The 22,756-nt window shown below is 49.3% G+C and overlaps 1 protein-coding gene across 6 annotated transcripts in view; it reads right to left on the bottom strand.

The window, feature by feature from the left end:
• SLC66A2 (solute carrier family 66 member 2) overlaps positions 1 to 22,756 on the bottom strand; it is a 121,444-nt gene that overhangs the window by 93,119 nt on the left and 5,569 nt on the right. For all 6 annotated transcript variants that reach the window (XM_037805684.1, XM_037805688.1, XM_037805685.1 and 3 more), the window contains one exon: positions 8,376 to 8,509. In XM_037805684.1, the coding sequence (XP_037661612.1) occupies positions 8,376 to 8,509 (134 nt within the window). The remainder of the gene's footprint in view (positions 1 to 8,375; positions 8,510 to 22,756) is intronic.

The following is a 22,756-nucleotide window of genomic DNA, read 5'->3' as shown; positions in this document are numbered from 1 at the left end:
CAAATGATTTCTCACGTGATGCTGTTTGGTAGCATCTTACTCGTGGTAGAACTTCTTTCAGAACTGCAGTCAGTCGTCCCAAGCCCTGCTGAGCTTTATCAACCGAGTTTATGTGATATTCTAAACCCTGTGTTGCCATTTCCACAATGTTCAAGCATCTCCACCAGAAGTAGATTCCATCTCAAGAAACCACTTTCTTTGCTCATCCATAAGAAGCAACTCCTTATCTGTTAAAGTTTTATCATGAGACGGCAGCAAATCGGCCACATCTTCAGGCTCCACCTCTAATTCTGGTTCCCTTGCTGTTTCTTCCACATCTGCAGCTACTTGCTCTGCTGAAGTCTTGAACCTCTCAGTCATCCATGAGGGTTGGAATCGGCTTCTTCAAACTCCTGCTAAGGTTGCTATTTGGCCTCCTTCCACAATTCATGAATGTTCTTAACAGCATCTAGAATGATGAATTCTTCCAGGAGGTTTTTAATTTACTCTGCCAGATCCATCAGAGGAATCACTATCTTTGGCAGCTTTAGCCTTATGAAATGTATTTCTTAAATAATAAGACTTGGAAGTTGAAATTACTCCTTGATCCCTGGGCTGCAGAATGGAGGCTGTGTCAGCAGGCATGAAGACAACATTTATCTCGTTGTACATCGCCAGCAGAGCTCTTGGGTGACCAGGTTCATTCTCATGAGCAGTGATATTTTTTAACAGAATCTTTTAAAAGGAATATTTTAAAAAGAATATGAGCAGTGGGTTTCAACAGTGGGCTTAAAATATTCCACAATGTTATAAACAGAAGTGCTATCATCCAGGTTTTGTTGTTCCATTTATAAAACACAGGCTGAGTAGCTCTAGCATAATTCTTAAGGATTTTCACAATGGTAAATGAGCACTGGCTTCAAGTTCAAGTCACCAGCTGCACTAGCCCCTAACAAGACAGGCAGCCTGTCCTCAGAAGCTCTGAAAGTCCCAGAGGGCATCTCTTCCAGGAGAAGGCTGTTTCTTCTACGCTGAAAATCTGTTCTTTGCTGTAGTCACCTTCACCAATGATCTCAGCCAGACTGGATAACTTGCTTCTTCACCTTGCACTCCGACGTTACCGAGACGGCTTCTTTCCTTAAACCTCACGAACCAATCTCTGCTGGCTTCAGACTTTTCTTCTGCAGCTTCCTCCCTCTCTCAGCCCTCATACTGAAGAGAGCAGGGGCCTTGCTCTGGGTTAGGTTCTGTCTTAAGGGAAGCTTGTAGAGCACTCAGACCTTCTCCATGTCAGCAGTGAGGCTGTTTCTCTTTCCTATCAGCCGAGTGTGGTCACTGGAGCAGCACTTCCGATTTCCTTCCAGAGCTTTTCCTTTGCATTCATGACTTGGCTGTTTGATGCGAGAGGCCCAGCTTTTGGCTCGTCTCAGCTTCTGGCATGCCTTCCACACCAAGCTCATCCGTGTCTAACTTTTGATTTAAAGTGAGATACGTGGGACTCTTCCTTTCACTGGGACACTCAAAAGCCACTGGAGGGTTGTTAACTGGCCTAATTTCAATATTGCTGTGTCTCAGGGAAAAGGGAGGCCCGAGGGGACAGGAGAGAGGGGAAAGGCCGGCAGTGCAGGAGGCTGAACACCGTCTTATGTGGGTGCAGTTCACGGTGCCCCAAACAATTACAATAGCAACATCGAAGATCACCGATCACAGACCACCATAACAGATACGATAATAATGAAAAGGTTTGAAATTTTGTGAGAATTACCAAAACGTGACAGACAGGAGGTGAGCAGCTGCTGTTGGAGAAGCGGCGGCCGTAGGCTTGCTCGACGCAGGGTGGCCACAAACCTTCAATCTGTAAAAAATGCAATATCTGCCCAGAGCAATAAAGCAAAGCACAATAAAGCAAGGTCTGCCTATATAAATGTGTGTGCGAGCGTGGATGTGGATGTACTTAAGAAGTGAGGAGGCAAAGAGAAAAAGATCCACACGACGCAGGCAGGCACTGATGACGAACTCGAAGGTGTGGGGAAACCTGTCTCTGCTCGGACGCCTTGAAGTTCATGGTCCAGAGGTTGACATCAGCAAATGCAGCAAGTGCTGCTGACAAGGCCAAGGCCCACTTTCTAAAAACCGGAGCAGGCTTCTTTAGAAAAGTGAGACAAAGTTGCCCACGGTAAACCCCTGTGCAGGCTTTTCTTCTGATGCTCTCATTCCCCCGCCCCGTCCCCAGAGGACTATAGTAACAGTTCCCAGCTAAACACATTGTTTAAATAAACACAAAAAGCCCCAGCAGCCAACAATTGAGCTGTGCCTCTCACTGCTCTCCCCACCTCCAAAATGTTATTTTCAGACTGGCCAGGCCACTTCCATTCTGGAACACGAAGTGTGAGATTTGGAGCAAATGTAAAACTAATTCAACCACCTGACTTTGAGCCACAGACAATTTTGTTTCTCAAACAACCCCTAAGAGGAACTGAAAAGGAAACCATGTATTATAAAACAAAGTTAAGTTTTCTTTAAAAGCAACACAAATTAAAAACTAAATGAGTTTAAAGGAAAATGAAACAATGATCCCAAGTGTGTATGCAGCTGGCGCTCTGACTGTGCGTCCTGCGGGGATAACCCTGAGGACCTGCGAACCTGGGGCAGCCTGCTCCCTGGCTGGCGTCATCCCCGAGCCCGGGCTGAGTCATGGGGGTGACGGGAAATGAGAAACGGTGTGGAGCCCTCGAGACTGGAGCCTGCGGCGAGGGGTGAGGGGGGCCTCGGGCCCTGAGTGTGTCGGCAGCCTCAGCGTGCGCTCACGAAGCAGCTCATCCTAGCAAAATAACCTCCCTGGCTCTGCCGCCGGGACAGCCAAAAGCCACCGCCAAGGGGTGACAGACCCCGGGGCCCATGTCCTGATCCCAGAGCTGCTTGGAGAAATGACCGCTTCTCAGTCTAGGCAGGGAGTGCATCAGGCAAGCTTCACATCAAAACATCCTTTATACAAAGATCAAGAAAGGGAGCAGGAAATGACTCACATTGTGTCAAAAGGGCTCAGACTGCCCAGGGAGGGGCACACGGAGCCGCCACACATGCAGCTGCGAGTACATAGATCAAACATGCCAAATCTACAAAGCCAGAAAATGCTAAAAAAAAAAAAGTGGTCATCATGGTAAGATGCTAGGGAACTACTCTGAAATCTGGTTGATAAAGAGAAATCCTGCATGTATACTGCTGCTGGAGAATCAAATAATGGAAGAGGGTAAGTTTCTTTTTCTGGAAGCCTCCAGCGAGTGAACGAGCACAGGGTGGCAGAGCTGGGATGTCAGCATCTGCAGCCCCTGCTAAGTCCAGGGATCTGGGCTTTGAGCTCCATCCATGGCCAACACCCACTAAGAGAACCAACCAGTCCCAGGTGCCTCCTGATGGGAGAATGCAACAGTCCTGCAAAAACTAAAACAAACAAACCAAACAACACACCTGAATCTGATCAGGCTTCTGGAGCCAATGATCTTTCAAAAATTTTCCTGGTGTACACCATATACCAAGGACAGAAAAACATGACCAACCAGCCGGGGATGCAGTCGTAGAAGCCACATTTAGTCGACTCTCTCGCAGCCTAAGGCTCGGAAGAGCCCCTAGGGCCCGTGCTGGCTGCAGGCGCTGGTCCAGGCCCCACACTGGGCTGGTCTACCGTGCTCTGAGCTCCAGGGTAAAGCTGAAGCTGCTGCCATGAGGATGTTCCCTGACTTCAACCACAAATAAATATCGAAGAGAAAAGGGGGTTAATGGGAAGCCCAGGCATTTAAAAAGACTAAAAGCACTATTGGGTCCATCAGAAAACCTGGAATATGACTGTCGGCTTTTTATCAATGTTGGATGTCTTGAACCTGACCACTGCCGCAATTGAAGTGGTTCTGTAAGAGCGAGTCCTCGTGCTCAGGAAATCAAGGAGGAGATGATCGGTTAGAGGAGCGCGAGGTGTGCCACCTGCTCTCAAAGGTTCAGGAAACAGGGACAAAGAGGAGAGAATGATACAACAAATGTGGCAAAAGGCTAACAGTTGGTAAGTCTGGGTACCTGGTGGGGGATGTTAGAGTTCTATGTACTGTTTCTCTATCATTTTTGCAACTTTCCTGTAAGTTTGAAATTATTTCAAAATAAAAAGTATATTACTTTAAACAGACAGATCAACCAATCACAATGTGTGGTCCATAACCGGATCCTGATTCAATCAAACAAACTAGCCCCCAAGTTAGAAAATGTACAAGGCAACTGGACACTACTAACAAGTTAAGTATTTGATAATAAGGAAGTATCAATTTTTATGGGTAATAATGACATTATGGTTCTTCTTTTTAAGTCCGTATCTTTTAAGGATATATTTTGAAATATTCACAAATGGAATTATGTGTGGGATTTGCTTCAAAAAACTGCAGGAAGTGGAAGTAAATGGGGTTTGGATGACACGAGACTGTCAAAGGTGACCACGACAGACATGCAGCTTCGTTGCACTAATCTTCACAATAACAAGTTAAAGGAAAAACAGCACAATCCACACAGGCACCAAAACTCACTCCCTGATTCACAGTCACAGCGGAGAATGAGCGCTTCCTCAGTTGCCTGCTTTGTCAAACACTCGCACCTCCTCGGTGGCGCCCCAGGGCTGCTCAGGCACAGGCTCCGCCGCGGCAGGGGAGGGGTCCAGGCGCAGAAAAGCCCCCCAAAGCCCCTCACCCCACCCCAGCATGAGCAGGGCCACAGAGAAATCTCACTGTAATGAGAAGCCTTAAAAAGTGATCCTAATTTTTTAGATGATCCCAATTTTGTGATATGAGACTATGAGAGAAAAAAAGGAAAAAAAAATATTTCAAACTGTGAAAAATAGTTCCTCAGAGAGGTGGGATGGAAAGCCTTTATATTTTTCTGTCTCCCAAAAATTTCTACCATGTACGTGTACTGATCTTTATAGTCAGATGACAAATTACATCATTTTTTAAGTAACCTGCCCTTTTTCCTTCAATACCATTTACGATTCTTTGATCTTTGTAACTTTCAAATTGAATTAGTGACCTTCAAAATTAAAAAACCCTATACAAGACAGCTGGGGGGTGTTCAAGCTTTTATTTTTTCTGGCTGATTCTCCTGAGGACACTGGAAGGGGCTGCTTGAAAGCTGCTGCATAAACTGCCTTTAGGCTCAGGGTCAGTCTGTCCGGAACGGAGCCTCGGCCCGGGGTCCCCGCACCCCCACACCTGCGTCTGTTCCGAGGCTTTTCCGCCTGACCCGGGGCGGACACCCCACCGCCTCCTCCTGGCAGAGGCCCCTGGGGACAGGCTGGGGCCTGGGATCTGACACGCAGTGGACACAAAAGTCCGTGAACGTGGCCTCAAGTGCCGAGAGGGCGACGCAGGGTCCCCAGCCCCCTCCGGCTGCCCCGTCTGGCTCGCGGCTGCTGCGCGGGAGAGGCCCCTCCGGGCGCCGAGTCTTCCGGGAAACAGAAGCCCGGGGTCGGCGGTCGGGGTCGGGGGTCGCAGGGCAGGGCCGCGGAGGGGCCGGGGCGGGGACCCGCGGCGCGAGGAGAGCGCAGCGGCAGCGCGGACCGGCGGGGCCCTCGGAGCCCCGCGCCCCAGCGGCTCGGACGCCGGCGGGATCTCCGCGTTCCCGGGGCCTCGGCGGCGGCGCCCCTCCAGGGATCCCGAGCGTCCAGGTCACCGCAGAACTCGGCCCCGGGGGCTGCAGGTGCGGGCGCGCCCAGCTCCGTCCCCTTCTCCATCTTCAGCGGCAGCGGCGGGGAGACCGTCTCACGCGCGTCTTCCGACAACCTTGTGCTCCCCCTTTGCACTCCAAAGGGCACTGTGATCAGATACTCCAGGCACAGCTCCCTGCCGGGTCCCTCTGCCCGCCGATGACACACGCCCAGGTCCAGGTCCGCAGCTCAGACGGGGACCCCTGGGGGCCGTTTTCCCGCCTCCCACGAACAGAGGCACCTGCCCCTTCCCTGGAAATTGGGATTCACTATTGCAACTAGCCCTCGTCTTTTTTTTTTTTTGGAAGACTTTTCATAGAATACAAGAAGAGAGAATGACTGATATCAACTGTCACAGCTCAGCTTTCTTGGGTAAAACTTTCCCTTTGATGAGAGGCAGCGAGGAAGAAGGTGCTTCATTGTACTGAAAAGGTCCCCGCAGTCTCTCCCCTCCCAGCATCAGCGTAAAGAGCCAGCAGGGGAACATCTGAATGAAGGGCGACGGGCGACATGCGATTCAGTCCTGAGGTCCTGTGTTCCCACCATGGCAGACACGCTGCCTAGGGGGTCCTGGGGCTGCCGCTGCATCTTACGTCCGTACATCTGTCCGACCACCAGGGCCTGCCCGCGACGTCCAGTGAGGTCACACACCCTCTTCGTATGTTCCGGAGCCTGGAAGCAGCAGGGACACCAGGCGAGGGACCCGGCACCACAGGTCCAAATCCTCCCCGGGGCCTGTCCCTCCTGCCCCGCGTGGCCGACCCCAGCCCACCGCAGTGACGAGGAAACCACCTTCCGAGTCAGCAGCTGAAGGTTCATGCAAAGAGGATGCTCCAGTCCCAGAGAGGGGCGGCCGTGCAATGGAGGCCCAAGGTATTGAAGCAGAAATTTAAGAAGACAATTCCTTGCCTAGTAAGGTATCCTGACAAGTTGAAAAAATCCTGCTTTCAAGGCAAGACTAGTGCTATCGTTAGCACCATCTTGAGTGTAATTTCAAACCCAAATCACAAGGAGAGACAGGAAAGGAAAGTGAGCTGAGAAAAGCAGTGGCATTAGCAGGAAAGATGGAACAAAGACACACTAGAACGCAGCCCTCAGTGGACATCCGTACAGGTTTACACGATGCAAAGCAAATCTTTATTTGGCCTGGGCCACTCCCCAGGGCTGCAGGCTGACCTATTTTCCATAAAGTCTGAAATTAGTGTAAATTCATCCCCCCCTAAAAACACAAGCAGACAAAAAGGGGAACATCCTCTTTGACAGAAAGAGAACGAGGATCAAAACAAAAACACAGTGTGGGACTTGAGGGCCCGGGGCCTCCCTGACAGCCTGTGGAGCCCAGAGCCCACAGCAGCCCGTGTGGCCCACGCCGGCTAATGGGAGGGTGGTGCTACAGATGGTCAGTGGGCGCTGGGCACCGGAATCTCCCCACGTGGGCTGTCAGCCCAGGCCCCACACTTCTTGGAGTCCTTGAGGCGGGGCATTTTCCCTGCACACCCTGAGGACAGCAAATCATTCCTCTATGTCCCATAGGCCCCTATGCTGCATCTATGCCCTTGTGCCCACTGGAACATCTTTCTCTCGGGCCTCTGCAACTGGCCCCACTGATTCTTGCCTAATTGTGGACAGTGCTTTCACACTGAGCTCTGAACCGGCCACTGTCAGAGCAGCTTGACTGGCTTCTTGCTTTGCTCCCGTAAGTTCCCATAATAAAGTTTATGTCTCGTTGGTCTCTGCCTGACCAGCCCCTGTGGGCCAGAAAACAGGGTTACCAGCTCCCCAGCAAGCCTTCCATCCACAGAAGCCCCCAGACGAAGCAACCTGGGGAGAGGCACTTCTCCAAGCTGAGGCTAAACCCACCCACCCACAGAAACCTCAGACCAAGGCAAAGTGAGAGCTGCCTGAGATTCAATGATTGGAGGAGAAACAAAAGCACGGCATTAGCCGCCAGCACAGCAGAAGCCCCAGCCCACGGGTTCAGACACGGAACGCGAGGCCGGAACAAACAGCTGCCACGGAGGACACAGACACGGGAAGACGTGAGCTGCCAGAAATGGAGGAGTGGTGCGGGCTAACGGCCAGGTTCCAGCCCACAGAGCCGCAGGCCCTGCAACCCTGCGCTACGGAACAGGTTCTCCTCGACCCGGAAACGCGGAACCTTGATGAGTATTTAGCAAAGTGTGTGCAAAAGATTCCAGTTCACTCAGCCTGGTGGGCGCAACAGTAAAACCGACAGTATGTATTTTATGTGCATGCTACCCCCAGAATTAGAGAAAAAACAGCGTTCTCAGGCAGTATCTTTCTCAGACTTGGTCAAGCCACAAAATAGACAGGAAAGACACATACTTCCTGTGAAACTTAGAATATGCATGGAAAAATAACTATCAGCAAAGAATAATGCGCTAAGAGTAGTGAAGAATCTACATTGTCCATGATTGCTTCACATTATAGCATTTTTAATTAAAGTAATTTAACATACTGAGACTCCTAATATCAGTGCAGGTGAGAGCACCACTCAGTTCCACGAAACGTCACCGAGTGGCAGAGGGGCGAGAGCAGCCCTCGGGGCACAGAACGTCACTGAGTGGCAGCCAGGTGAGGGCAGCCCTCGGTGCCATGGAACGTCACCGAGTGGTGGAGGGCGGGGCCAGCCACCCACCTGCAAAGCAGCGGCGCCGCACATTCAGCTCGTTGGCCACGCGCACCTCCGTGCACAGCTTCAGCATCAGCAGCATGGTCAGCACCATGACGACGCTCTGCCACAGCAGCGGGGACTCAAAGTGCCTTCCGAACCTGGGGGGAGAGAAACCAGCATGTCAGGGGGGCCACAGCCGACCCATGCCCAGCTGCCCGCTCGCCCCACTACAGACTGACCGAAGCCCCAGCCTCAGCCATTTTCAGTTCCCAGCGCTCTGACCCAGATGAGGGTGGAGATAGCACAGGCAGAGAGAGACCACTGAAATGCTAATGACTTCTCCCTAGGGGGTGTATTTTCCCTAAGAGGAGGAAGGTGGTGCAAAGCTCTACTACCCGCCTTCCATTCAAAACCAGACCCCAGAGCCTAGGGGAAAACAGCCATAGGCCACACCTCCTTACACCAGTCTGGAGTTAGAGGCTGGCAGGCGCTACCTGCTGGGCAGAAAAGCACAGTGACCTGAGGCCTCACAGGGTGTACCAATTTTCTAAGACACACCCTCAGGGAAACCGGATACTGAATAGTTCTTCCTTCTGGGACTGGAGCCCGTTCTGGTCTGGGAAAACCTGATTGGGGTAACCAAGGAAACCAGATGCCTAGACAACAGAAAACTACAACCTACACTAAGAAAAACAAAGTTATGGCCCAGTCAAAGGAACAAACTTATACTTCTACTGAGATATAGGAATTGAAACAACTAATACTAAATCAATTAAAAAGTTTAGGGAAGATATGGCAAAAGAGATGAAGCAAATAATGAAAACACTGGGCGAACATAAGGTAGAAATCGAAAATTCATGAAAACAACTGGCAGAATCTACGGAAATGAAAGGCACAACACAAGAGACGAAAGACACAGTGACGACATACAACAGCAGACCTCAAGAGGCAGAAGAAAACACTCAGGAACTGGAGAACAAGGCACCTGAAAACCTACACACAAAAGAACAGATAGAGAAAAGAATGGAAAAATATGAGCAACATCTCCAGGAACTGAATGACAACATGAAAAGCATGAATGTACATGTCATGGGTATCCCAGAAGAAGAGAAGGGAAAAGGGGAAGAAGCAATAGAAGAAATAATCAATGAAAATTTCCCATCTCTTATGAAAGATATAAAATTACAGATCCAAGAAGCACAGCGTACACCAAACAGAATAGATCTGAATCGGCCTATGCCAAGACATTTAATAATCAGATTATCAAACATCAAAGATAAAGAGAGAATCATGAAAGAAGCAAGAGAAAAGCGATCCATCACATACAAAGGAAGCTTGATAAGACTGTGCAGATTTCTTGGTAGAAACCAGGGAGGTAAGAAGGAAGTAGGATGATATCTTTAAGATACGGAAAGAGAAAAACCACCAACCAAGAATCCTATATCTGGCAAAACTGTCCTTCAAATGTGAGGGAGAGCTTAAAATATTCTCTAACAAACAGACAACGACAGAGTTTGGGAACAAGATACCTGCTCTACAGGAAATACTAAAGGGAGCACTACAGATAGATTGGAAAAGACAGGAGTGAGAGGTTTGGAAAACAATTTTGGGTGATAGTAGCACAGCAATGTAAGTACACTGAACAAAGATGACTATGAGTATGGTTGAAAGAGGAATACAACCAATGAAAACTAGAGACTATAATTAACAGAAACATTGTATTATGCTTCCTTTAATGTAACCAAGGCAATATACCAAAGCTGAATGCATATAAGAGGGGGACCTAAAGAAGGGGTATGGGACTCTTGGCATTGGTGATGTTGTCTGACTCTCTTTACTACTCTAGTTTAATGCTATCTTTCCTTTTGTTGCTTCCTAGCTGTCACGTTTTTATTTTTCTTTCTTTTTTCTTTTTCTTTTGTCTCTCTACCTTCTTTGACTCTTACTCCTTCTTTCTGGAAGAAATGGAGATATCCTTATATAGATAGTGGTGATGGTGGTGAATACATAAATACGTGACTATACAGGGAACCAATGATTGTTTACTTAGGATGGAATGTATGGTGTGTGAACAAAACCACCTTAAAAAAATAGGTTGATGAAGAAACCTTGAGGGCACTATATTGAGTGAAATAAGACAGACACATAAGGACAAATACTGCAAGGTCTTACTGATATGAACTAATTATAATATATAAACTCATAGACATGAAATATAAGTTACCAGGATATAGAACGAGACTAAAGAATGAGGAGCGGTTGCTTATTATGAGCAGAATGTTCAACTAGGGTGAATTAAATGTTTGGAAATGGACAAAGGTGATGGCAGCACATTGTGAGAATAACTAACCATGCTGAATGGTCTATGAATGTGATGGAAAGCTCAGAGTGATATATGTCACCAGAAGGAAAGTTGGAGGTTAAAAGATGGGAATGTATAAAACTGTGAATCCTGTGGTGGACAATGTCCGTGATTAACTGCACAAATATTAGAAATCCCTTTCATGAACTAGAACAAATGTATGACACTATAACTGGAAGTTAATAATAGAGGGGCACATAGAAAAAAACATACACCTATTGCAAACTATATACTACAGTTAGTAGTATTTTAACATTCTTTCATCAACAGTAACAAATGTACTATACCAATACTATGAGTCAATAATGGCGGGGGTGGTGGTGGTTAGGGATATGGGAGGATTTGAGTTTCTTTTTTTTTGTTTGTTTTCATTTCTTTTCTGGAGTAATGAAAATGTTCTAAAAGCTGAAAAAAAATTATTTGTGGTGATGGATGCACTGCTGTATGATGGTACCGTGTGCAACTGATTGTACACTTTGGATCTCTGGATAATTGTATGGTATGTGAACAATCTCAATTAAAAAAAAAAAAAAGCAGAGACTGGCAGAATAGATAAAAAGCATGACCCAACTATATGCTACCTTAAATTCAAAGATATGAGTAGGCTGAAGGTGAAAGAATCAAAAAAATATACCATTGTTCCAGTTTGCTAAAGCTGCCATTATGCAAAATACCAGAAATGGATTGGCTTTTATAAAGGGGATTTATTAGGTTACAAATTTACAGTTCCAAGGCCATAAAAGTGTCCAAACTAAGGCATGAACAAGAGGACACCTTCACTGAGGAAAGGCTTATGGTGTCCAGAACACCTCTGTCAGCTGGGAAGGCTTGTGGCTGTTGTTTGCTGGTCTCTTGCTCCCAGATTCTGGTTTCAAAATGACTTTCTCCAAAATATCTCTGGGCTTCTGTCTCTCTTAGCTTCTCTCAGCTCCTGTGCATACTTGCTTATTCTCCCAGGGCATTTCTCTCTAAGCATATGGGGGTTCTCTCTTAACTTCTCTGGCGACAAACTCTGGGCTTTATCTCTTAGCTTAGCATCTCCAAAACATCTTTCTGTCTACATCTCCAGGCACCTGGGTCTGTGTCAGCCCCTGAGCTCTCTTAAGGACTCCAATAAACTAATCAAGAGCCATCTTGAATGGGTGGGGTCACACCTCCATGGAAATAACTAATCAAAAGGTCTCACCCACAGTTAGGTGGGTCACATCTCCATGGAAACAACCTAATCAAAAAGATCCCACCCATAATAAATCTGCATCACAAGATTGCATTAAAAGAGCATGCCTTTTGTGGGGGACATTATGGATTCAAACCAGCACAACCATGCAAGTAGTAACCAAAAGAGCACTGGAATGGCTATACTTATATAGATAAAATATACTTTAAGTCAAAAACAGTTACAAGGGACAAAGATGGTCATTATATACTGATAAAGGGGATAATTCGACAGGAAGATATAACAATTATAAATATATATGCACCTAACAGCAGAGCTCCAAAATATATGAAGCAAATACTGTCAGATTTGAAGGGAGAAATTGATGATTCTACATTAATAGTAGGAGACTTTAACAGGCCACTCTCACTAATGAATAGAACATCTAGTCAGAAGATCAGTAAGTAAATACAGGACTTGAATGATAGACTTAACCAACTAGACCTAACAGACATACATAGAACACTGCACTCAACAAAAAAAAGAATATACAGTGTTCTCCAGTACCCACTTCAGGATAGACCATATATTGAGTCACAAAACAAGTCTTGATAAATTCAAAAAATATTGAAATCATACAATATATATTCTCCAACCACAATGGAATGAAGCTAGAAATAAATAACAGAAGGAGAAATGGAAAATTCACATATATGTGGAAATTAAACAACATACTCCTAAACAACCAATGCATTAAATAGATAATCAGAAGAGAAATTAGGAAACATCTTGAGGTGAATGAAAATGAAAATGAAAATAGCAAAACTTACTGGATGCAACAAAGGCACTGCTGAGAGGGGAATTTATAGCTGTAAATGCTTACATTAAAAAAGAAGAAAGACTTCAAATCAGAGAACTAGAACTAGAAAAAGAAGATCAAACGAAAACCAAAGTGAGCAGAAGGAAGGAATAATGATTAGAGCAGAGATAAATGAAACAGAAAACAAAACAAACAAACCAAAAAAAAAAAAACAAAAAACAAAAAGTAGAGAGAATCAATCCCAAAAGTTGGTTCTTTGAAAAGATCAATAAAATTGACAAACCTTTAGCTAGACTGACAAAGAAAAACAAGAGAGAGGATACAAATAACAAATATCAGAAATGAAAAGGGTACATTACTACTGACACCACTGAAATAAAGAGGACTATAAGAGGATACTAGAAACACCTGTAAGCCAATAAATTAGATATCCTAGATAAAATGGACAAATTCTCAGAAACACACAAACTACCTACAATGACTCAAGAAGAAAGAGAAATCTCAACAAATGAATTACTAGTAAAGAGATGCAATCAGTCATCAAAAGTCTCCTAACAAAGTAAAGCCCAGGACCAGATGGCTTCACAGGGGAATTCTACCAAACATTCCAAGAAGACTTACCTCCAATTCTGCTCAAACTCTTCCAAAAAATTGAAGAGGAAGGAGCATGCCTTCATTCTAATGGCTGACATCCCCTTACACCAAAGCCACATAAAGATTCCACAAGAAAAGAAAACTAAAGACCAATATGAAGAAGGAGGCAAAAATGCCCAACAAAATACTAGCAAACCATATCCAACAGTATACTAAAAGAATTACACACTATAATCATGTGGGATTTATCCCTGGTATGCAAGGTTGGTACAACATAAGGAAATCAATTAATGCAATACCCCACATTAACAGAATGAAGGAGGGAAAAAACACACAATCATCTCAACTGATGTGGAAATGGTATTTGACAAAATCAGCACTCTTTCTTAATAAAAACACTTAGAACACTAGGAATAGAAGAAAACTTCCTCAACATGATAAAGGGCATATATGAAAAGCCCACAGTTAACATCCTACTTAATGGTGAAAGTCTGAAAGCTTTCCGTCTTAAGATCAGGAACATGACAAGGATGCCCACTGTCACCACTGTTATTCAACATTGTATGGAAGTTCTTGTTAGAGCAATTAGGCAAGAAAATGAAATAAAAGATATCAAATTGGAAAGGAAGAAGTAAAACTTTTCCTATTTGCAGAGCATATGATCCTATACACAGAAAATCCTGAAGAATCCAAAAGAAAGCTCCTAGAGCTAATGAGTTCAGCAAAGTGGCAGGGTACAAGATCAACACCAAAAAAATCGGTAATGCTTCTATACACAAGCAATGGATAATCAAAAGAAGAAATTACGATAAAATTCCATTCACAGTGCGGGACACTGATTACGTGCTTCGACTTGGCGGGCCTGGGCCAGGGGATCGGCCACCCCTGGGGAGGGTAGTGGGTACGGGTGAACAGCGCCCTTCACAGCCCCCCGGGCCTGGGAAAGTGAGGCCGGAGGCAGGCCCCATTTCCTCACCCAAAATACCACTGTTAGGGGAGGCTTGCCGGAGGGAACCGCCTTTTCCCCACCCCCTTATCTTGTCCGGACACTCCCCGTTGCCAGTGCAACTCCCATCACCAACATTGTTGCCAGACACCGTTGCCAGAGCAACTCCCGCCCCTTTTCAAACAACCTCCGTGCTCTCTTAGAACCAATCCTAACCTCCGCACCCTCTCAGAACCAATCCTAGCCTTTATCCCCTCAGCATTGACTTGTAACAACCCCCGCCCTCTATGCCAGCCTATATAACCTGTGCTCACCCCTAATAAACTCTCTTGGCTTCTTCACCCTCAAAGAACCGTGTCCTGCCTGTTCCTTCTCGCCGCCCTCCACACCTTGCACGCCTCCGCCGGGGACCGGGCCCAGTCCCCTGCCTCGCCCTCGCCTCCGGGAAAGAGCCCCCGCCGCCGGTACCCTCCGAGCAACGCCGAGAGCCGAGGGTTCAGCAACCGGCCGCCCCCCCCCCCCAGACAAATCAACTGCGACCGCAACTGGCGCCCAACGTGGGGCACCTGCACTTGGAAGTCCTCTCCACGTAGCGGTCCAGTGACACCACTCGCTCGCCCGGACGCCTCTCCAGCTCTCCTTCTCCTCGCCTGCAAGGTAAGGGCCGCCTCTCCCTCGCCGCTCCCGGAGCCGCCTCTCCCTCGCCGCTCCGCGTCAGGGGCCGCCTCTCCCTCGCCGCTCCGCGTCAGGGGCCGCCTCTCCCTCGCCGCTCCGGAGCCGCTCCTCCCTTCCCCACTACCCATTCTTCCGTCTGCCTCTCGTCCTTTTCTTCTATAACCCCCATTCCTCCTAACGCTCTCCCTCTTTCCCTCCATTACTTTGCTGTAGTCCTTTGTGTGTTTCTTTCTTTGTTTGGCGCCGTGTACCTCTTTGCAACCGCCCCCCCCAGACTGCTCCAAAATGGCGAACTTCCTCCTTCTTCCACTGAGGGGAGGAAGTGCTCTAGTGATGACGTCAGCCCTAAGCTGGGCCGGAAACCGCATGCGCTTTACCCCGCCCTTTCACAGGGCGGAGCTAGTCCGCCATCTTATGCCTTAGGCCCCGCCCTTTCATAGGGCGGAGCTAGTCCGCCATCTTATGCCTTAGGCCCCACCCTTTCACAGGGCGGAGTTAGTCCGCCATCTTATGCCTTAGGCCCCGCCCTTTCACAGGGCGGAGCTAGTCCTCCATCTTATGCCTTAGGCTCCGCCCTTTCACTGGGCGGAGCTAGTCCGCCATCTTGTGTCTTAGCCACGCCTACCGCGCCGCCATCTTGTGACGCTTGGGGCCTCCCACTTCCGCCTCCCCCTTCCGAGCCGCTACCGGCAGCTGCCGCCGCCCCTCCCACCCTGCCGACTACCAACCCCTGGCTGCCTTCTACACCTCAAGGCAACCCTTAGGACAGCGCTGCCCCTGCCCCCACTCCCGCGCCAGGCCCTCTGCTTTGGGTGCACCCTGCTAAAAGCCGGCTTAGGAAAATTTGCCCCACAGTGTGGCTCTGAATCAGCCTAGCTTCAGATCTAGTCACCCTGGCTGTTCATGTATTTGGAGTGCCGCCGGAAAAAATTGTTTGGCCCCTGGACGCAGGCCAAACCCGCCTGCTTATACGTGACATGCAAATCCTCTTAAAAGGATTTCAGGGGAAATTCAGCTGCCACTATCCTAGCCATCGACTGTTACAGGGGCTCGCCAAGCTTCCCTTCCGCAGCCCCTTCCATCCTTTCCCCTCCTCTGCACCCATCCCGGGTGCCACTACCGTCTTCACTGACGCCTCCAAAACCCGTTTCGCCTTCCTCTCTTATTCCCAGGACCACCCGGAACCCCGCCTATTCAGTTATGTCAACATTCATTCAGTCCAAGTGGGGGAAATTCTGGCGGTATCATACGCGCTAAACGCCCACTGCAACCACCCAGTAAACATTTTCACAGACAGCCTCTACACGTATCAGGTCTGCCGAGTCCTCGCGTTTTCCACCTTTTTCCCGGGAAACTCGGCCATTGATAAAGCCCTTTCTGACCTCAGAAGCATCCTGGAGCATCGACAGGATCCTTGGTTCATTAGCCACATTCGTAGTCACTCAGGCCTTCCGGGGCCCCTGGCTAATGGCAATAGTATAGTAGACCAAGCGGTCTCAACTCAGAATACCCAAGCTATGCTGACCCACACAGCGGCCCCTCCGGGGGACGCTGTTAACCAGGTCAAGTTATTGCATTCCAGGTTTCACTTTTCGGCTACGTCATTGCATCATTTATGTGGCCTCCCCCTAGATACCTGTAAACATCTTGTCCGCAATTGTGCAACTTGTGCACCCTTTGCGCCGCTTGGCCCCCTGCAACCTCAGGGAGTCAACCCACGAGGCCAAAAACCCAATTCTAGATGGCAAATGGACGTAACTCACGTTCCGTCCTTCAGACGCCTCAAATATGTGCATGTAATGATTGACACCTTCTCGGCCATGTGTTATGCAGTCCCCCTCGCCGGGGAAACGGCCAAACACTGTATCAAGGCCCTGAGACAGGGAATTCTCTTCATGGGAGTCCCCTGGGACCTAAAAACGGACAATGGGCCTGCCTATCGCAGCGCCTCCTTTGCGGCCTTTCTTCAGTTATATAACATCACCCATCATTTCGGCATCCCCTATAATCCACAGGGACAAGCCATTGTGGAAGCAGTCCATCGCCGCTTAAAAACACAAATTGAAAAAGAAAGGGCCATGCTCCCCCAGGCAACTCCAGGGGACCTTATCATAGCAGCCCTTATTCACCTTAATCTACTCACATTCAATAAGGAAGGGCTTTCGCCCCTACATAAACATTGGGGGCCCTCGTATAGGCCCACCCAGGCCCCGATGGTTTACTGGAAGGACCCAGAGAATAATGCCTGGAAGGGTCCCTCCCCACTCCTCGCCCAGGGGCGCGGGTTTGCTTGTGTTTTCCCAGATGATGCAGCACAACCAATCTGGATCCCAGGAAGGGCAATCCGGCCCGCCACCAGCAACCACGCGTCTAACGAGACAAGAACGCCGTCGTCTCCGCAACCTAGTGCACCAGATGACAACAGTACACCTGGGCCTGGACCCCAGTCTGAGTGAACCCCCTTTTTTCCACAGCCCTCCAGCCGCACCTCAGCTCCAACCAGCCGCACCTCAGCTGCAAACAACGCATCGCCAACCCCACCACCCCAACCTTTCCTACCCCCCTCTCGTTACTCCTCTCCCCTCCTCGGCCTTATCCAAGCAGCCTTCACCTCGGTGAATTTCTCCAGCCCTAATCTTACCTCTTCTTGTTGGCTTTGCCTCTCCACCTCCTTCCCCTTATATGAGCCAGTTGCCTCCAACCTCTCCTTTTCGGAAAACACAGAGGACAGCCCTTCGGAATGCAATTGGAATACCTCTGCCGTCCCCCTAACCTTTCATTCAGTCTCCTTTACAGGAAAGTGCATCCGTCCTCGCTCAAGCAACTCTCCCAGCCTCACAGCTTGTGCCAACTACTCCTCTCCCAGCAGCTCTGCCAAGTTTCTTATTCCCCACAACTCCTCCCAATGGCTGTGCTCCTCTACAGGACTTACCCCCTGCCTTAATGTGCAAACCCTCAATACCACTAATGAAACTTGCCTCCTAATTGTCCTTATCCCTAGGGTCTTATACCACAGCGAGGAAGACTTCTTCCTCCGCCTGGAAAGAACTGCAGCTTCTGCCCCACTGCAAAAGCGAGAGCCCATCACCGTCCTCACGATTGCCTCCCTCCTAGGTCTTGCCGGCACTGGCACCGGAATCGCTGCATTAGCCAGTCAAGGCTCCGCCCTAACTCACCTCCGAGCGGCGGTTGACGAGGACATTCGTCACCTACAGAACGCTATTTCCCATCTTAAAAATTCTGTCAATTCCCTCTCTGAGGTAGTGCTCCAAAACCGCCGAGGTCTCGACCTTCTCCTCCTCAAAGAAGGAGGCCTCTGCGCCGCCCTAGGAGAAGAGTGCTGTGTATATGCCAATTCCACAGGTCTCGCCGAGGACAGCCTAAAGAAGGTCCAAGAGGGACTGGAACAACGTAGAAGAGACCGTGAAGCCACCAGCTATTGGTCCCACATCTTTACCCCCCTCCTCCCTTACCTCCTCCCTCTCCTCGGCCCCCTACTAATGATCATTCTAGCTCTCACTTTAGGACCCTGCATTATCCGCAGAATCATCCAACTTGTAAGAAAACAAACAGATGCTATTTTTTCCTCGTTCGTGCAAATCCAGTACCAGTGACTCGCCACCTCTGACGCTCCCTACTCCAAGATGACAACCAACCCTCCGCAACCTCACCGCCACCGGTCAACCCGCCGACTGCGAGGCCCTTCTCAATCGCCTGAACCTCGTACCAACCTCGAGCTCCAGTTAAACCTTCCACCTTCGCCCATCCCGCTAGCAGCGAGGCCCTTGTCGAGCGCCCGGGCGCCACACCAACACTGAGCTCCAGCCTTGCTGAGCCACCGTCAACCCTTTTTCCCCTCCCCAACCTTCCCCTTCCCTCATCCTTTAGCGGACCTCTCCGGTAAGCTTCTTCCTTTAATTAGAAAAAAAGGGGGAAATGCGGGACACTGATTACGTGCTTCGACTTGGCGGGCCTGGGCCAGGGGATCGGCCACCCCTGGGGAGGGTAGTGGGTACGGGTGAACAGCGCCCTCCACAGCCCCCCAGGCCTGGGAAAGTGAGGCCGGAGGCAGGCCCCATTTCCTCACCCAAAATACCACTGTTAGGGGAGGCTTGCCGGAGGGAACCGCCTTTTCCCCACCCCCTTATCTTGTCCGGACACTCCCCGTTGCCAGTGCAACTCCCATCACCAACATTGTTGCCAGACACCATTGCCAGAGCAACTCCCGCCCCTTTTCAAACAACCTCCGTGCTCTCTTAGAACCAATCCTAACCTCCGCACCCTCTCAGAACCAATCCTAGCCTTTATCCCCTCAGCATTGACTTGTAACAACCCCCGCCCTCTATGCCAGCCTATATAACCTGTGCTCACCCCTAATAAACTCTCTTGGCTTCTTCACCCTCAAAGAACCGTGTCCTGCCTGTTCCTTCTCGCCGCCCTCCACATCTTGCACGCCTCCGCCGGGGACCGGGCCCAGTCCCCTGCCTCGCCCTCGCCTCCGGGAAAGAGCCCCCGCCGCCGGTACCCTCCGAGCAACGCCGAGAGCCGAGGGTTCAGCAACCGGCCGCCCCCCCCCCCCAGACAAATCAACTGCGACCGCATCACAGTAGCAACTAAAAGAATTAAATATCTAGGAATAAATCTAACCAAGAATGTAAAGGACTTGTACAGAGAAAACTATAAAACATTGCTAAAAGAAATTAAAGACCTAAATAAATGGAAGAACATTCTGTATTCATGGACAGTTAGACTAAATATCGTTAAGATGTCAATACTACCTAAAACAATTTATAGATTCAAAGCAATCCCCATCAAAATTCCAGCAACCTTCTTTGCAGACATGGAAAAGCCAATCATCAAAGTTATATGGAAGGGTAAGGGGCCCCAAATAGCTAAAGCCATCTTGAAAAAGAAGAATGAAGTTGGAGGACTCACACGTCCTGATCTTAAAACTTATTATAAAGCCACAGTAATCAAAACAGTATGGTACTGGCACAGGACAGACATATAGACCAATGGAATCAAACTGAGAGTTCAGAACTCAACCCCCACATCCATGGTCAACTGATTTTTGACAAGGGAGCAAAGACCACTCAAATGGGGAAAGAATAGACTCTTCAACAAATGGTGCTGTGAAAACTGGATCTCCAGTTGCAAAAAAAGGAAGGATGACTCCTACACTCAACGTTTACACAAATCAACTCAAAATGGATCAAAGACTTTAATATAAGAGCTAGAACTATCGAATTCCTAAAAGAAAACATAGGGCAGCATCTTCAGGACCTTGTGTTAGGCAATGCTTTCCTAGACTTTACACCCTCAGCATAAGCAACAAAAGAAAAAATAGATAAGTGGGATCTCATCAAAATTACAAACTTTTGTTCCTCAAGAGACATAGTCATGAAAGTAAAAAGACAACCTACATAGTTAGAGAAAACATTTGGAAACCACAATTCTGATATCGGTTTAATATCCAGACTATATAAAAAAATTCTTCAACTTTTAACAACAAAAAGACAAACAACCCAATTAAAAAATGGGCAAAAGACTTGAATAGACTCTCTCCAAAGAAGACACACAAATGGCCAGAAAGTGCATGAAAAAATGCTCAAAGTCATTAGCATCAGTGAAACGCAAATCACACCCATTACAAGTGCTGGAGAGGATGTGGAGAAACAGGAATACTCACTGCAGGCGGGAATGTAAAGATGGTGCTGCTGCTGTGGGAGAGTCTCCGTTCCTCCGAAAGCTAAGGACAGAGTCACCGTGAGACCTGGCAATCCCACCACTAGGCATATACCCAAGAGAACCGAGGCAGGGACTCGGACATCTGCACGCCGACGTCCACAGAGGTATATATACCCAAGAGAACCAAGGCAGGGACTCGGACTTCTGCACGCTGACATCCACAGAGGTATATACCCAAGAGAACTGAGGCAGGGACTCAGACATCTGCACACTGACGTCCACAGAGGAACTACTCACAACTGCAAAAAGACAGAAGCAACCAAGTGTCCATCAGCCGACGAACAGATAAACAAAATGTGGTGTGTACATACAATGGAATATTACTCAGCCATAAAAAGGAATGAAGTCCTGATACACGTGACAATATGGATGAACCCTGAAGACATCATGTTGAGTGACATAAGCCAGACACGAAAAGACAAACAGTGTATGATCCTCACTGTTTTGAAACAGAATAAGCAAACCCATAGAGTCAGACTCTAGAATATAAGTTACCAAAAGACGGGAGGGGGGATGGCTAGAGAATGGAAATTTGAGGCTTAAATGTACAGGGTTCCTATTAGGAAGGATGGAAATGTTCTGGTAACAGATGGTCGTGATGGTAGTACAGCATTCTGAATGCAATTAACAGCACTGAAATACATACCTGAATGCGATTAAAAGGGACATGTTAAATTGTATTTATGGTAACAGAATAAAATAAAAAAAAAAAAATCCATAGAAATACACTCCACTCACAGTGAACCCTCAGTCAAACCACAGACTTTAATTAATAAAAATGTGCTCCCATCAACCGTAACACACGTTCCACACCAGTGCAGGGTGTTGGTGGTTGAGTGGTGTATGGGAATCCTGTATTTTATGCATGATTGTTCTATAAACTCACAACTTCTCTAATAAAAAAATTTAAAGTGTGAGCGATGCAGCAAGAGGCCAGGACCCCAAAGCCCACCCACCCTCCTCCGGGAAGAAGACCACGAGCCCCTGCCCCCAGCTGCAGGCCCGCTGGCCCCTGCCCGCCCGGGCCGGCTCACTCCTGTGCCAGGGTCCCACCCCCTCCCTCAAGAGGAGCTCCCAGAGGCCAGTCATGTGGCTGAGAATGGGACCACCCCTCATCTGTAAGCTGGGGGCCTCCACCTTGGCCCCCGGAGTCACAGCATCAAGTGCAGGGCCCGCGGAGACCTCAGAACACACCCCCCAGGGTGGGCGCATGCACCTGCCCACCCCACCCAGGCCCCAGCGCGCCCGTCCTGGAGCAGGGGGCGGGGCAATGCCAGGGGCTGAAGCCGCCTCAGACCCCGCTGGTGGGAAGCGAACTGTCAAACCTGGAACTGGGCTCCAGCCTCCGAGGCCGGGCGCCCACGGAGCAGTGAGATCTCCCAGCTTCTGGAGGAGACGTGGCCCCAAGGCCAAGGCCTCGCTGCCCCTCCTGGCCCGAGGGGGCTGCACCTGCGTGTCCACCCCAGGGGCCACCCGAGGAGGCTGCTGGTGGAGGGCTCCCTGCAGGGACGCACCCCTCCCCGGCACAGACGGGCCGCGGGACCCCTTCCAGCTGGGCCCGGGCAGCGGCGGGAAGCACCGGTCTCTGCGCAGCAGACCCCAGCCGGCGGGAGAACAAGCACAGCAGAAGCACTCTGAAAAGTTCAAGCACTAGAAGCCCGTCACACAGCGCAGCAGGGACACCGACAGCGGCTTGGCCTCCGCAGCCACGTCGGGCCCCGGGAGAACACGGACCAGGCAGAGGTCGGCGGCGCCGACGCAGGGTCTCCTGAGGTCCCCCCAGCGCTGCGTCACCCTCCGAGCCCGCGCGGCCGGGGTTTCCCGCCCGGAGCAGCACGCACTTGGGCAAGGCCCCCCGGGCAGCTGCTCCCCAGCAGCACAGAGCAAGGGCCAAGGCCCCGGCGCTCTCCTGGAGGGGACGGGGTGACGCCAGGACAAGACCTCCAAGGGCAGCCAAGACAAACGCCGGGAGCACCGCACGCCACGGGGATCCAGGGCAAAGGGCAGCCGGGACCCCGCACGGAAGCACCGACAGGATCACACGGGCGCTCGGAGCTGGTGGCCGTGAACAGACAGCAACTTGGGCGAGCTGGCACCGGGGGCA

The sequence above is a fragment of the Choloepus didactylus genome, chromosome 16 (genome assembly GCF_015220235.1).
Source record: "Choloepus didactylus isolate mChoDid1 chromosome 16, mChoDid1.pri, whole genome shotgun sequence".
NCBI classification, from domain to species: domain Eukaryota; kingdom Metazoa; phylum Chordata; class Mammalia; order Pilosa; family Megalonychidae; genus Choloepus; species Choloepus didactylus.
Note: the sequence above shows the minus strand (reverse complement) of the source record. Positions and strands in the feature narration are given on the sequence as shown.